The sequence below is a fragment of the Gallus gallus genome, chromosome 1 (genome assembly GCF_016699485.2).
Source record: "Gallus gallus isolate bGalGal1 chromosome 1, bGalGal1.mat.broiler.GRCg7b, whole genome shotgun sequence".
Taxonomy (NCBI): Eukaryota; Metazoa; Chordata; class Aves; order Galliformes; family Phasianidae; genus Gallus; species Gallus gallus.
Window position 1 is genome coordinate 50,129,438 of NC_052532.1, and position 16,531 is coordinate 50,145,968.

The 16,531-nt window shown below is 45.1% G+C and overlaps 1 protein-coding gene across 1 annotated transcript; it reads right to left on the reverse strand.

Annotated features, from left to right (window-relative positions):
- Positions 1 to 829: 829 nt before the first annotated feature.
- Positions 830 to 16,487, reverse strand: ADSL (adenylosuccinate lyase). Its single transcript, NM_205529.2, has 13 exons — positions 16,300 to 16,487; positions 12,871 to 13,074; positions 11,659 to 11,703; positions 10,799 to 10,878; positions 8,854 to 9,025; positions 8,643 to 8,689; positions 8,153 to 8,243; positions 7,380 to 7,449; positions 6,237 to 6,384; positions 4,306 to 4,396; positions 3,661 to 3,750; positions 1,311 to 1,487; positions 830 to 973 (listed from the first exon to the last, which is right to left on the reverse strand). The coding sequence occupies exons 1-13, from the start codon at positions 16,453 to 16,455 to the stop codon at positions 887 to 889; spliced, it is 1,458 nt and encodes a 485-aa protein (NP_990860.2). The 5' UTR covers positions 16,456 to 16,487; the 3' UTR covers positions 830 to 886.
- Positions 16,488 to 16,531: the final 44 nt, after the last annotated feature.

A 16,531-nucleotide genomic window follows, 5' to 3' on the forward strand; every position in this document is an offset into this window, starting at 1 on the left:
GGAAAAATAACAGAGGTAAGGAGGAGACTTTAGGGGAGAAGAGGTACAAGTACTGGACAAGTTTGGTCCAGTACTGAATGCCCAGTAAAGCACAAATGCTATAAGCAGAATATTGAGGGTCAGAAATAAGACCAAAGACCTCTTGAATTTCTTTGGCATTCAGTGAATTCCCACATCGTTTTTCTTATCAGACAAAACTTACTTACGATAGAGAATGACTTGCATTTGCCAGAGTCTACATACAGTTCACTAGCAAGCACCTACAGCCAAGGACCTGGAAGAGTAAATCACAATGGCTGGTACCTAAGATACACTTGTAAACAAGCTTGTGAGAAGGTACAGTATTAGAACAGCTAGACATCACTGAAAGACCACCACAGTTAGATGCAGCCCAGAAGTTCCATGGCCTCTCCCTTTCAGATCATTTTTGCCCGTTTGCTCCCCAAGTTACAGAACTCTGGAAAGCAAGGACAGCCTCACAGAATTCTCTGAACTACCTGTGGAGAAAGCTTAAGAGCAGATGAATAAGAAGGGAACGGGCTCAGCTCCCCTTACCCTTGGCTCTTCAGTACATCACACATGAATGCCAGGCAGCACCAGCCCCTGCTCTTTCAACAGCTGGCAGTGCTCTGTAAGGGGTCAGTGAAAGGTATGGTAATAAAGCAACCTTATCACCATCGAGTGTTTCTCAGTAACTACACACAACGGATGGAGGCTTGATTAAACAGTGGACAAAGCATTGAAAAACCCATCTGGAATCAAAGTGGTGTAAGCTCTGAGAGTTACACATACTGTAGACAAGCAAAATAACATGACAGCGTAAACAGACTTGGTTCAATAAGGCTTTTATTATTTTCCTGTACCCAGAGGCCTTTGCTGAATATTCTTAAAGTGTCAGCTCAATTTTCCCACCCATCATGCTTTGGTATGGAATCAGCGCTGGTCGAACCTCCTCCTTCAAGAACTTTGCCACCTGTTCAAGAAAGAGGGGAAAAAGAAAGTTAGTAGAAGAAAGGTATTCCCTTCTCTTCCCTGTTCAGACCTGTTTACCCCACTGGGGTCTGTATCACAGAGGCACTGAGCAGTCAGGTACATCCAGGATCAAGTGTGAAGCCCATAGTGCAGAAAGACAAGGCAGTCAAATGAAACAAGGTAAGAGTGTGTGTGTGCGTGTGCGTGTGTGTGTGTGTGTGTGTGTGTCACAGTAATAGGAAGAGAGGTATGAAATAAGAGTACTACTCTGGTACACAGAATGCAGGATTAAAGAAAATTAATTGCATAGCAACACCTAAAACCTGTAGCCTCTTTACCTGCTGAGGAGCACGCCCAGTGAAGGAGGAAGGATCCAAAAGGCTGTCAAGGTGTTCATGGATGGGGCTGAAATAAGGATCAGCACGGACACGGGCAATGAAGTCATTATCACCCCCTTCCTGTTTCACAACAGCAGCTGCTTGCTGGGAGAGAACACGGATCTTCTCATGGCAGTCCTGCAGAAGCAGGGGAAGAGGAGCGAAGAGGAAAACATTCAGTCCCTTGTTACTCACTTTCACATTTATCCTGCTTGTGCAGGAGGGGAAACATCAAAACGTACTGTGTTGGACAGCACACAAATGAGACAGCTTGGACTGTAGCATGTCGTATCACTATAGGAAAACAAGATTTTCCTGACCCTCTTACATCTCTGCCCTTTGAGGCCAAAGAAGTCTGAATGACATACATATTCCCTGTTCAATTATACCACAAGCTTACAGCAGTAGAACCCTTCACACTTTCTCAAACTCTCCACATACTCTCAGGATTCGCTATGGAATTTGTTTTTCCAGTTGTTCCATTCCCTACTTGCACAGTTTTTCCAAAGACAGGCTCTAATAGCTGTTCCCAAAATATTCTATGAACTATAATGGAGGAATTCCTTATTCACAAATAGTCATCCCTGGCACGGAACATCTTGAGAGAATAACAATCTACGAACTTGGAAAAGAAAAAAGAGAAGCCATCCAACTTAATCAGCAGTGAGCTATGTAAACCATGGCTTACAAAAGGACAAACAGATCGAAGGGAAAAAAGCACACAAATCCAAGGGCCTTAAGACATTCTTTGCTAGAGAATCCTCATTTGGAATTAAGACTGACAGAAGTCCTAATTGTTCTGAAAGACTTCCTCCACCCTTTGACTTCCTGTGAAATGCATCTGTAAAAACAAAGAAACCCAAATGCAATCGAGGACCATCCACAAGAGCAGATGCTGCCATGCTGGTGCTAAAACATCTATATGATTGCATTTATAGCCGAGCAGGAATCTTCTCAAATGCATTATCCTTGAGCAATCTTGGTTTAGAAGGAAAACGATCTCCTACTTCTTATTTCCTCTATTCAAAGGCCATCCTGCTCCAGCACTGACATGCTTCAGGCAAACAGAGCTGTTTAGGGTGCTTAGGGGGAGGGAGCTGTTCAGTGGTCAGGAAGGCAAGTGAGTTTTTACGCTAGGAGGTAGGAAAGCCTCAGATTTGTCTTCAGAAAATTTACTGTTACAGAGTTTCCAGCGCACAAAAACAGAACACATTGTAATAAGAACAGCTTTTCTAAGTGTACTCAACTCTAAAGATACGTAATTAAAGGGCGCCAGAAAAGAGGTAAGCCAATAACAAACACAAATGAAATTAGCTTTTCAATCCAATTAAATAGACTGTTTAGGTAAATACAGGATGCTTTAGAAAGAGAGCCAGCTGAAAAGATAAGAAAACTTTTACACAGAATATGAACCTTAATATGTTTGGTTAGGAAGCTTTACTGACGGACACGGTGACAAACATCACAGACACAAAGAGAGGAAAAAGGATATTTCCTAACTGGGTGAGCTGCCAGAAGTGCTCCAGAGAAGCAGAACCACAGGTCCTACTCAGAGCTTCTAGGAAACCCTTCTGTTGTTACTATATTGCAAGTTTCGCTTCATCTTTTATGGCAAACAATTACTGAAGGAAACGTTACTGTCTAAAGGTGAGAGAAAATAAGTTAGCGTTGTAGGATGCAAATTTTATTACCAGTTTCAAACTGAACTTTGAAATTAAATGATAGGGAACTATAATCTAACTGTGTCTGAACCTATTTGCTAAGAAAAACATTTGATTTCAATTTGCTTGGACACAGAAAACTGAATGAAGGATCATAAACAATAAAAGCAATAAAAGGCAACATACTGAACTAAGGAAGTGTGACACAAGAACAAATGGTTTGGGCTTACTTGCTTTTCCATTAACAGCACTGATTCATTCCTTTAATTTATAAAGGTACCCCACTGCCAACATGCTCCACGTGAAGAAGCCTGGCCTGCGTTCCAAGTTCCCTCAAACATTCACAGAAGGAAAGCGCCTGCTAGTATCTCATGCAATAAAAATAAATAGGTCTCTCTGCCCTCCAGCAGACAGGCAGATCAGCTCAAACACACAGTGTTCCTAACAGTAAGTAAGGATCTCTACAACTGCTCTCTCCTCAGAGAGCGGAGTCTGGCTTTGCAGCACAGGTGTAATATTAATAACTCTGCGGGAGTATGGGCAGAACCAAGAAAGGGGAGATATTCAGGAGAACAAAAAAAGAGAAGCTTTTGTTTGTTAAGAGCGAGACATCAGGCAGTGAACAAAGGTATTTTTGAATCCATCTGTACCTGCCGATTTCCCCCTGCTTTCACCATCGCCATGATGATATTCTCTGTGGCCATGAACGGCAGCTCCTGCCGGATCCTCCTGTCAATCACCTTCAAACAAAGACAGCAGAGTTACAGGAATTCTGTAGGCAGCTGGGACTCCTGGTGAGCTTTTCCTCTCCCTCTGAATCCCCAGGAAAGATAAATAATTTCTCTTTTTGAATTGAGCTCTGGAAATCTAGGTACAAAGCTAATAGCTTGGAGCTATACTTTGTCTGGAACGTTACTGTGGAAAAGATGTACAATGAGGTTGTTGTTTTGCTGTTGGTTTGTTGTGTGGTTGTTTGTTTGTTTTTTAAACCTGTGGATAATTTACAGGGCTGTACGAGATCTGCCTTGACAGTCACTTTTGATGATAAACTCTACAGGTTCATGGTGCAGCTCACATAGAAGTGCCCCTTTTAAGAAGATTGGCTTTGACAAGTACCACTGTGTGCCCGTGCTGCAAGCAGTGAGAACACAAAGCAGAATTCAGAAACTGAACAAACAGATAGAAATACAATCTTTGGGAAGATTTACTGCTCCTTCTCCCCCACCCCCCTCCCTTTTGGCACAGTTGCAGTACCATCAAGGATGCAACTCCGCATATGCTATCTAATTATTTACCTTTGGATATACTACGAGTCCCTCGGAGATGTTCTGCAGTGTACTCAGGATGATATCAGCCGTGAGAAAAGCCTCAGCCAGGCACACACGCCTATGAACACAGGTACCCAGGGCCCCAGTTAGCAATAAAGGTCATGCTCAAGTCTACCACAAGTTCAGCTCTCCAGTTTCTGCAAATGTCTCCACATAGCACTATGGAGGCCCCAGTGCTTATGCTTGAATTGTTCTCTTTATGGGTGCTTCTTGCTGCTTAAAGGTCACAAACAGGGAAGATAAATAAGAGCTACCCATCTTGAGAGCTACTGCTGTGAGAAGGGAGCTGCTGGGTCACTAGAGAAAGGGAAAGAGAAGATGGGAAAGCACAGAGGTACTAAGCCACAGAAAACTCTGAGGTAGTTCAATGGTAACGCAGCTAGAAAAGAGGGCAGCAATTTTCAGAGCCAGCAACAACAGGAGACTACCTATCTTCCCTTAGGTGTTCTGCACTGCCTCGTCTACTGATCCTGCCCTCCAGCAGGAAGGCTTGTTGCATCCTCATTCTGTGCCTGGCTGCGCTCAGCGGGGAACTTTCAAAGTGGATGGGGTCTTCCTCCAAGAGATCAGCTTCTGATCACTAAGGAGGGTCCTGACAAAAAGGAGTGAAAAAGAGAGGGCGGAAAGGAAAGCAATAGTGGGCACTATGCTGTATCAGGCAAAGGGCTCCGGGTCACAGCACAGCCAGTACAGCATCACCCTCCTGTGACAGCAGTACCTGACCCATTCTTAACTTCTCATCTTTTAAAAAGACACTTGTACTTCAGTCCTGTGCTACATTTAAGGCTCCCAGTTCTATCACACTGTTTTGAAAGGATGCTCTGTCTGCTGTTTCATAGGTTATTCGTTTGCTTTTTCTCTGGCCTGCCCTCCCTTCAAAACACTTTAGTTCTGACAACAAAAGTCCAAGGCACAGAATTTTCTATATGGGGTATGGAATGGACAAATGACCCTTTATATTAGATGAAGTGAAAATAAAATGGGAAACATTCCAGTATTATTTCTACACTTGGCAGCTATGAAATGAAACCACCATATCAACCAGTATCCAACTTCTTAAATGTTGTATTTTATGCTGTCTATGCAGCTCTTTCCTTAGCAAGACAGGCTAAGGAAGCAGGCTTAGCAGCTGTGGAGTCAACTCCTCTTAGAAAAATACATTCAAAGGAAGAAGACTACTTTGAAATATCAAAGGTAAATACGAACTTTATGCAAATTTAATACTAACTGCCAGATGGATGAACTGAATGCAATTGCTACTATTGACTTAATTATAGCTAACTTTGGTTCATCTCAAAATAGTCATAACGAAGAATCAGAAAACAAAAACATTGCTCAGCAGACATCACTAGAATATGTGCACAGCTTTCTATCAGACTGCTTAATAATGGTTTGTGCTCTTTCTTTAGGAGCAAAATTACCTCTTTTAAAGAAGAACATTTCACAGAGAGATGAAAATAAAAGTTTCTTTTGATTAGCTGGAGGGTGAAGGGGTTACAAACTGTTGCATTATTCAACATTACGAGTGAAGAAGAGTAGGGTCAAAAGCTGTGTTCAAAGCAGGAAAACTCATCTGCAAAATGTGAGCTGTGATATGCTGTAACAGTGCATCCTTAAACCAGAAGACTACCAGATCAATTAATCACCTGTGTTTTCTGCAGCCCTCCTCTCTCTCTTGGATTACTTTGCAAAAAGATCTTGACTGTTATAGAAAACTAACAGTTTTCATCCGATCTTTGAGAGAAAACCAGTTTGTAGTCTCTAGAGTTTATCAAGTCTGCTTTTCATCAAGATGGTAACCTGTGGTTTTAGTGTAAAAATAGCCCGTTCCAAATAGATCAAAGGAGCTTCTTGCACAAGATACTCTAAAACTGCTGCACTGCACGATGTACACAAACCTGTTAGCACTGTCATCCAACGTCCGCTCAAACCACTGCACAGAAGCTGTTTGGAGGGGATCCAGGACCAGAGTCATCAGGTGCCGAGCCAGGCTGCAGCACCGCTCTGAGCGCATTGGATTCCTCTTGTAAGGCATAGCACTTGAGCCTGTGGAAGGAGAAAGAGTGATGGGAACGGGGCTGTACGAGATCTGCCTAGATAGGGCGCACTAGAGAGAGTGCACTCAGGAAGATGCAGGTCCTGCCCTGGATAGAAAAAGTCAAAAATTGGTTCCTAACATGATAACGCCTCGAAACACAATGGTTTTCTAAGGACAAAATACAATAAGGAAAGTGACAGCATCACACTTTTTCAGATTAGAAACATCTAAATGTGGTGGGGAAAAAAGTGAGAAGACATTGTGCCATTGTACAAAACAGCAGAAGCACTACCACATGAGAGGAACAGATGGACTTCATTTCTAGCACGGTACTTAGCACCATCTCTCTAGGATCATGAGAGCATTGTCCTTCAGAGTCAGACAGATATACTGATGCCTTCTGCTCTAGTGAAACCAAGCATTAGATGTAGAACAGTTCTAATAACAGATAGGGCTATGGCTTAAACTACTGACTCAGTTCTGTGGAACTATTCAGGGTGCCTGAGCTTTCTTCTAGCCAAGATCCAAAATTATGTTTCCTTCTCTCTTTTTTTAACAAACATCAGAAACACGTAATTGGTGTCCTTCTGGAAAGGGTTTTACTGTTCCAAATGTGTCTGTGTATAAACAAGCAACAAAACGTGCTGAGTCAAGCTGAAAACCTACAGTTCCAGTTAGCTTCCTGAGGAATGGAGAACACTGAGTTCTCCTCAGACCCACGTTGTCTTCTGTGAGCAATGAGGAATACATGACCGCTTCTTCCCTCCCCAAAACCCAGGAAGTGAAGAATACAAACATTTAAAATCAAATTAATTATTTAATATCCAGAAGTCTTTGGTTGTTTTCTTTTCTTTTTTTAATAATTCAATACACTAAAAGCTTTACACCCCAGTTAATTTAAAACAACTTCTCTCAGTGACATTTCTAAGTTTGCTTAAAAGGCTGCAGCAACATAAATGAAAAGGTCCATACACTGTCCCAAGAAATGTCAACCATCCCTTACCAATCTGGTCTTTCTCAAAAGGCTCTTCTATCTCCTTCAGGTTGGCCAAGAGACGAATGTCAGTACAAATCTAGAAAAAAGCCCAAGAAATTAACAGGTAGAACCAAACCAACACACGTCTCCTGTCAGTGTTTGTGCAGAATTGTTTGCATTTGCGTCCGAGATGAGAATTTGGGAGACAATGAAAAACTGCCACTACAATCGTGCTTCCTGACCTAAAAATCCCAAAGTCAAGAAAGCATCAGCAACAAAAGTCTGTCCACTGTATTAGAATACAACAGGACCCCAAAGCAGGGTCAATGTTTGCATGGAAGGGTAAAGATCAGGAAGAAACACTGAAAAAGCATAACAGAAGTACTGTAATTAGCCAGCATAGGTAATGGCTGCTCACTGTACCAGCCAGCCTGTAGAACTATCATTTTAGCCACAGAGAAGGACCGGGGAGGAAACAGAGATAAATAAATGAGAAGAATCCACAAGGACAGCCAAAATAGCACTATTATCAGAGACGCAACTGATGGGGAGAAAATGGTGAAATTTAAAAACTCACATGCACTGGGAAAGACATTTACTCTGCTTGGACCAATTCAGCACAGATTAGACTAACACCTGGACTTTGATATCTGATGCCTAGGCATGCACCCAATGGTGATTTACGTGATCCCAAAGAGGAACCGAACAACAAACACCAATTAATATTTCCCAAAGCAAGCGTTCAGCACCACAAGCACCTTTTCATCCTTCTCCCTGCTGAATATGCAAAGGGTGCTCACCTTGTGAACAGATGCCCCCAGACTGGCCAGTACAGACAGGACTTCAATATCCACCTTGCGACTATAGGTCTGGCCCGTGACCATGTAAGATCTAAAAAGCAAGCGCAGAAGTTGAATGCTCCAGACATTAAACTGGATGAGAAGACTGAGAGCAAGGTGTGACAATGGCTTTTGAAGTGTATGACAACGCCATCGTTTTGCCCTGTTGACATGTTTGGATTCAGGCTGTCAGCTCTTTGGGCAGCATGCACAAGGAGAGAGAGTGAAGCAGAGGAAAAGTGGACAGCTGTGCTTTAAAGAAGTGGCCTGGTTAGGAGATGGAGTTCCCTCCAGAGAGCCGCAAGTGGGAATGAAAGACCACGAGGGAATGTAAAATCAACAGCAGCACAGATGTCAGTTTGGCAGTTGGTAGAATCTAAACCAACAGGGAAAGCAAGAGTCAGACTTTGTTAACACCAAATTTAGGTTACTAAGCATTTTTGTTACATACCGCTTAAATCCTGCCTTTGCAGTCACTAATCTGTCCAGCTCTTCAACCTCAGAGGGACAAAAAACAAAAACAAAACAAAAAGAACTTCAGTATTCAATGACCCAAGAAGTATTTTGATGCCAGAATCTCCACGTGCCCCTAAAGAGAAAAGCACTCCAGACAGGAGAATATTTCAAGGTTGAAAGTCTGCTCTCTGGCTTGACTGACTTACTTTACTATGGTCTCCCTCAAAGAGCTGCAAGAAGCTGGCCTGAGTGCCAGTGGTGCCTTTCACACCCCGAAAACGCAGGTCGTCCCGAGCTCGCTCCAGGTTCTGCAGGTCCATGCACAAGTCCTGGATCCACAAGCAGCAGCGTTTCCCCACAGTGGTGAGTTGTGCAGGTCTGAAAACAACCGAGAACAGAACACAACTCCTTGGTGATTTACACAATAAATCCAAAAGGACCATCCTTCGCTGATGAGTCTACTGTTAAGGCCTCTCTGACTCATCAGAGCAGGAGTTAAAGAGATCTGGTACATATGTATCACTTGTAAATTAAACTAGATGATAAGATAGTACTTTTCAGAAAAAAAAAAAAATACGATAGCCTTTTACCAGAACTCTGTCAAATGGAAAAGCCTCAGTGGGTGACAAATAACATGAGGTGGAGGATCCACCCCCAGGCTCCTTGTTTCTGCTCCCCAGCCACAGCTATCAGGATCCAGCAGCCAGCTCCGTGGGAGCGGATCTGCTGGCAGATGGCACCCTCTAGGGGCCCGGCCAGGCAGGGGAAGGCAGAGAGCAGGGAGGAAGGCACAGTGAGCACAGTACCACTGCCACGTGCCCTAGTTGCTCTGATGTCAAGGACACAGAGGGCCTCTACAGTTTTAAAAAGACTAAATAGATGAGCAGGGTGCTCCGATTAAGCTTGGGCACAGGCAGCAGAGAAGATGTGGAAGCAGGGATGTGCGACCCAGGAGGAAACAGAGGAACTGTACAACAGTACAGGGATGGTGGTAGGAAAGCCAAAGCCTGTCTGGAGTTCAATCTGGTGTGCTATATGAAAGGCAGCAATAAAGAACTCTGCAAGTACATAAGCAGCAAGAGAAGGCAGGGAAAATGTGGACCTGCTCCTACACAAGTCAGGGGGCCCTGCTGGCAAGGGACTGAAAAGCCTTCTAACGTGGTTTTCACTAGTAGGACTTGCCTTGCACATACTTCTTGAATACTGTTTTGCATTCTTTCTAAAATTCAGAATGAAACAAAGACCAGGTAATACTTCTCTGAAAAGCTGTCAATAAAGAGGGACCAAGGACTGAAGCTGCTTGATTGAACAACACAGCGCATACAGCAAGATTATTTATCAAGAGACCTGATCTGATGCTCCCACTCTCCTTTGGGAGTAATTTTAAAGTGATAGACATTGATTCTGACATGATCTGTGCTTAATTTCCATGGGTCTGCTGTTCCATGTCACCAGGATAGAAAATCCAGGCTTATAGTTCTCTGAAAGCGAAGTATCTTCATGAAGTAGTGAGTTCATTACTTTCTGCAACAACAGACCAGTCGAAATCTTGCTGTATTTTGACTCAGGAACCTGCCTACAAGCAGTAATGCCAACAGTATTGCACAAAAAATGTAATTTTCCAGAGACAGAAAATGCCATTGTCTCGTTAAAAGGGAAATTCTTCTTTTTTTTTTTTCCTCCATATAGAGATGTATGAAAACAGAGATCTTGTAGTCATCATCACTCGAGAAGAAGGCTTCAGCAGACTGAATAGCTGTGGTTTCCTGCCAGTAACAAACCTTTCTAAGCTGCAGTGGAATACAACTGATGGGAAAACAAGCATTAAGAATATCTGACAGGCTTACTGCAATTCAAACATCACACCTTCTGAAACAACAATTTACCTATCTAGGTTAACAAGTTCCTTATGAAGCTCTGTTAAAACAACTGCTGACAGTAGTCAAAGAAAAGTCCGATTTCCTGATGTGAGGCTGGCGATAGCAACACGTTCCTTTTCTGAACCACCACCACCGTCTTAACAATGTCCAGCAATGCCAACTGCCACAGGTCAGAGATGGTAAAAAAGAAGGGAGAAAGAAACGGTAGCAGCAGGTCAGTCTATCCAAAGCACAGCTGAGCAAATGAAAGCAAAGGCTGCTGGCTACTTACTGGTAGTGAGTGAAGCCCAAGGTAGGCAGGTCAGCGTGTGTCTCAGCAAAGTCGGCCAGCCGGCTGATCACCCTTGCGAGCTGGTGGATGCAGGGAGGATGGAAAAGAGGTGGAATGAAAAAGGGGTGTGAGAAAAAAAAAATAGAGCAAAAGCTGGCACGCTCAAGCATAACATTGTGAGAAAAAGGGGACGGAAACAAGCATACAGTCACTGAATATCTCTGTCTAACTGTAGAATGCGGTGTGTTTCATATTGTCAGGGCACAGGCACAATTTTTACTTGCTACGTGCTTTACTCAAGCACGGGATGATGTAAGCAGCTGGCCTTCAGCTGAAGCTAGGCAAGTCCTCACACTCAACCCAAGCTGGTTTACCCCTGAGTATTTCCTTCAGTCCTGGAACTGGTCAGAAATAAAGCTGCTTGGGGTGCGATTGACACATCTACAGCCCAGGGAAAATCGGGTGCCAAGACATTCAGGCCAGCTACGCTCCAACTACACTCAACTCAGAAAGTTATATAGTATAGCTTCTTTAAAGCTGATGCACCCCTAGTAATATAGCTATGTGGCTGCCTAAGCTCATCTTGAAAGCAATACAGTTGTTTTCTGAAACTGATGCCTGTGACACATGTAAACTGCTAGTACCTAATAGAAGGTGCTTACAATTCCCACGATGAGCAGAGAAGCTTTAGGGAAAGACTTGAGAAAAAGGAAGATGCTGCTCACTTGCTTGAGGCTAACCCAAGCAGCCAGCTCCTCCTAGCTCCCCAGCGAGGCCTAAGAAAATCCACCCTCAACACATGCTATCCACAGAACGTCAGCGCTGCCCGCTTCTGAGACACTGCATAATCACCTTCTCACCTTGGGCAGCAGCAAGTTAAACCCATCTCGGAGGACAATCAGATCCTGAAAGAAGCAAAGAAAGGAAATGTGGGCCATGTCTGACAGTCAGCCATTCAGCCTGAGGGACCAGACAGTGACCTCTCTGAGCGAGAACAGACACTATCAAAATACTTCCCCTGCTCAAGAAGTCTCTTCTTAGAACAAAGCACCTGCTTTTATTCCTGTGTCTGAACATGCCAAGGAACTTGTTTATGAAAAAAGTGCTGGATCCATCATTGCTTCTACTATATTATCCATAGCAAGTCATAATGGGCAACAGAAGACCTATTTCCACTAACTGAGCATAAATGACTATTTGGAGATACTCATGATGCACATGACAGATTAAATCACTGAACCAAGGCAGAAAATAGAGGCAATTAGTAGGCTAAGGGTAGCAGAAGCACAAGAGGTGTGATCATGCATCAGTCCTGCCTTTCCTCTTTTCAGACTCAAATATAGGCAGGCGCCAAATGACCTGGGGAAGGGGGTATTAGCTAAAAGCTGAAGAGGTTTTCAAAGGACTAAGGTGCAAATAATCATGCAGCAGCTTTCTTGTAGGACAAAAGAAGATACCAAGTTGCAATGACTTGGATATCAGGGAGCAGCAATGTGCAGAAGTTTTAGTCTGCGCTCAGGTTCAGACAGGTGTTTCCTCACGTCTGATAGTTCTGCAGAATGGGGGCACTTTCTTTTATATTCAACACATTTATCCATTCTATTGAAAAGCTTTATCTACCCCAAATCAATGCAGGTGTTCCAAGCAGCAACTGAAAGTTCATGGGCTGCATATACCAAAAGTTGACTGATTTTGTAGGCCAGTGAACTCTTGTCCCACTGGCGTAACTGACAGTTCACTCATGTCTGCATACATTCTCACTTGTGAATATCTTATCTCCTTGAATGTTTAACATACAAACAGAGCTCAGGGAACAGTAAATTTGCAGACAGATCTTGCTTCATATCAAAAGGGAGAAGCCACAGGAGGAGCTGGTATTCCTAGAGTACCTAGGAAAAAGGGTAATCAAGTTTAACAGGAAGACTAATAAAGACATCTGAAAAATAATAATCGATTGACTATTATTTTATAAGCAAAATAATAAAGAGCTATTTATAAAGAACTACTAAGGGAGCACCTACGTCTTCGTTTTGCCCAGCTCTGCAGGCAGGAAAATGAAAGTCTTACATTACCGTGTTATCCCCTACGTAACAGGAAGTTGCTCCAAGGTGAATGATGGCTGCAGCTTTGGGACAGCAGTGGGCAAAGGTGTGAACGTGTGCCATCACATCATGGCGCAGCTTCTTCTCTTCTTCCGCTGCCATCTTGAAGTCAATGTTGTCCAGATTTGCTTCCATCTCCTTTATCTGCTCATCTGTGATGGGAAGCCCAAGTGACTGCGGAGGAGAAAGAACTTTAAGAGGCAACTCAGATTTGACAGAGAAGCTGTTTAAATAATTTATTCCCATGTGACAGCTCACAGAAGCATGGCAATGGGGCAGAGTCAAAAGCAGCAAGAGCAAATGCTGCTTCATTCTAGAGTTCTCCAACCTCTTCCAATAGGGCACCGCTAATGCTTAGATGTTCTTGGGCTTCACGCTTCCCTCCATCACAGAACACCCCTGTGACAACTACAAACATCAGACACACAGGGAAAAGATTAAAAAAGTACACTTTTAACATCTTTCAATGAAATCTACCACTAGGGTAAAGAACAGACCAGTCACCAGGTGACAAGATAGCTTGTGCCAGGAGGCCAAAATAACTCCAAGCATACCTGGTGTGCTTAGAACAACTGCTTAGAACATATGGAAAGCAAAGGCTGTCCGCACCTTTCCAAAAGCCCTAAAATTCATCTCAGCCTGAAACTGGGAACTGGGAAAACTAATACCCTGATCTGGAAGCAGGAGACAAATGCTCCTAGTTCACCTTTCAAAATGTTTGCTAAACTTCTTCTGGAAGCTGCTTTAAAAACAGAGCAAGACATTATCAGTACTGGTACAAATACCACACAAGCTAACAAAGATGAGCAAAATGTCTCTTTCTAACATGGTGAGTTTAAAAGTCTCACAATGAACTCAGCACTGCTGCCTTTTCTATGTTAAAATGGTACTATTGTGCACAGCAGTCACTGCAACTCTCCAATGAGGAAGCTTTAATGATACAAAGTATTTCAAAAGCTCATTCTATTCAGAATCAAATTGACTAAAAAAAGTGTTTTGCACACGTGGAATCTGGAATTAGAGAAAACAGCAAGTGAAGCAGATAAGTCTTCAGGATCCTCATCAGATCATTAGCACCCAAACAACTTAAAATAGCATGCTGCAAGCATAATGACACAACCATGAATGTCCAGATGAGCAAGGAGTAGCAGCTGGCTCGACTGCTGTCTCTGAGGTGCTCAGATATAGATCATAACTGCCTTGAAGCCCAGAGACACGACGTCAGGCAACAGAGCCTTGTGCTAAGCTTAACAGCTCTTGCACTGTTCACATATCCATGAGCTGTTCCGAAAAGCTGAAGATGGTGCATACTTGCTGGCAACTACAGAGAAAGAAATAATCCCCAAGAAAAGAGACTGTAACAACGTCAGTACATGGAAGGTAGGTGCCAAAGCCCTGTCCTCATGTACCCACAAACATGACGTGAGGCCTCTTCCCTATGACCTTCTGTCAATATTGACAGTACCTCAGGGAGAAAGCAATCGGATGTCCTTCAAATCTGTCCACCTGAGAAAACTAAGTACCCAAGTGAGATCACGGGGTTTCTCCAAAGCGCCATAAGCCAGCGATGGTCTTTCTGGATTGTGCTTTTAAGGTGCAGTTCCTTTGAGGCTGTTCCAATAGAGTGACGTGCTCTTGTAACAGCTCTGATCGTTCACTCACTCCTATAGCAAGAGGCCAGAGCAAAGCAGATGTGTGATACAGAACGTCTCCAACAAACAGAACGAGAACACTGGGCTGCACATCTGACAAAGAACATGTAAGATAAATACCCCAAGAAGTAAATTTTGGGGGGAAAAAAAGGAAAAAAAAAATGAGAACAAGTGTAGGTGCTTACACACAGGAGAGAAACACTGAGATCCCATGTGTGCAGAACACTTTATTGGTTGGGTCAAAGCTGGGGGATGTTGACCAGAAAGAGCAGCTCCATGAACTTTCTGCTCATCTTTCAAAGTACTTATTGTTGGGTCAGGAGCTCAAGGCTCAAAATAAAGAATGATGCATTAGTGAGAATACCAAAATACAAATGCATTTACATTAAAAAACAACAACAAAATGAGAGTTTGGAAATGAGTATGAACTCCCATGCTTCAGCTCTTAGCCTAGACTTCGACTAGTATTAGCTGGGAGAAGATGAGCTGAAGAAGCTGTCTCCATATGCTTCGCTCATTCTCCTCTTTCAAACATCTGGCATCACCTGCTTTAAGAAATAAAACAGAACCTGGAAAGACTTTCCGTCTAACCCAATATTCAGTGGCACAATCTTTCAGCTATTTCACATACTCCAAGTGGGCACTTGGAGTCTACCACAACCTGCCCTAACAGAGCTAACAGGTGCTGAGGAGCTGACTCTTTCAGGCCAGAACTGACTTCAGAAGGCAAACTCCTCTGGAATGAGGAGACAGATAAAAATAGCGGCAGCCCTCCTCCCACTATGAAGAGGGTGCTTTAGAAACTGCACCGTCTGCCTCAGCTTTCTGGGAGCAAAGCTGTGGTGGCAACGGGAGGCAAAGCAAGGGGTGGGAGACGCAGGAACCCCGAGCCCGAGGCCTGGGACGCCAAGAAGCGTGCATCGGTTCGTTCAGCAGCTTGCTTCCTCCTGTTAGGTACGTCACGTGAAGTACTTCGGGACGCAACGCTTCAGCGAGAGCAGCACAGCCGTACGGCAACAGCTCCAGCACACAACACGCTGCCTTTGGCGCAGCACGCAGCTGAGAGGCTGCAGCGGGAGAACATGAGCGGCACCGCGCGCTGCGCTCATCCTCCAGCGCGGCGCCTCCCTGCCCTCAGGCTAACAGTGACAGCTCGGCCTGACGCCCGCCTCGCCGCCGCACGCCTGTACTTAAGCACACCTAGGCGCAGCGTGAGCGCCGTCCCATCGCAAGGTTTCGTGCCTTTCTTTTAGCACGCGACCGCGTTTTCACTGTCAATACCCAGGGGGCTGAGCGTTCTGCTCGCTCGGGCCACGAGCCGCTTCAGCCCAGCTCCGCGGCCGCCCGAAGCAGCGCGCTGTGCACGGGGCGAGGGCCGCGGGGGTGCGAGCAGAGGGCAGAGCCCTCACAGCCGCCGAGCGCGGCTCTTTCACAACGAGGGGAGCGGGAGGGCGGCGCGCAGCGCGGGCAGCGATTGGCCGCGGCCGGCGGGACAGCTGGCCTCGCGCTCACACACCCCCTCGCAGCCCCTTCTGCTGGGAAATATAGGGAAAATAGCTACGCGGTTACATCTTTATTGATTTTGGACGAGGCGAAAGGCCGCGCGGAGGTCACCCCGCCGAGCTCATCCCGCACGGCGCAGCCCCGGCCCCAGGGACGGCCCGAGGCCGGCAGCGCTCTCTCGGCGCCGGCAGCCCGTAAGGACCGCCGCCCCCAGAATCCGCGCCCCGCGTCTCGGCGCCGTTACCTTCTCGGCCTGGGCGAGGTAGAGCCAGAGGCGGCGCCAGGTGCCGAACTTCTTCCTCTCGCTGAAGTTGAAGCCCATCTCGGCGCTGGCGTACCGCGACACCAGCGGAGAGCGGTAGCGGGCCAGCGGGTCCTCCTCGGCGCAGGGGGTCGCCATGACGGCGGCGCGGCGGAAGGGGGAGAGGGGCCGCGCGCCGCCGGCAGCGGAGGGGATAAAGGGCGGGAGCTCCGCC

Bases quoted from the DNA above. Each gene is read 5' to 3' on its own strand.
- ADSL (NM_205529.2), bottom strand. From the start codon at position 16,455: ATGGCGACCCCCTGCGCCGAGGAGGACCCGCTGGCCCGCTACCGCTCT. The intron at 9,026-10,798 runs GTAAGTAGCCAG...GGTTGTTTTCAG, and splicing joins TTGGGCTTCACTCACTACCA to ACCTGCACAACTCACCACTG. The intron at 6,385-7,379 runs GTAAGGGATGGT...CTCCTTCCACAG, and splicing joins TTTTGAGAAAGACCAGATTG to GCTCAAGTGCTATGCCTTAC.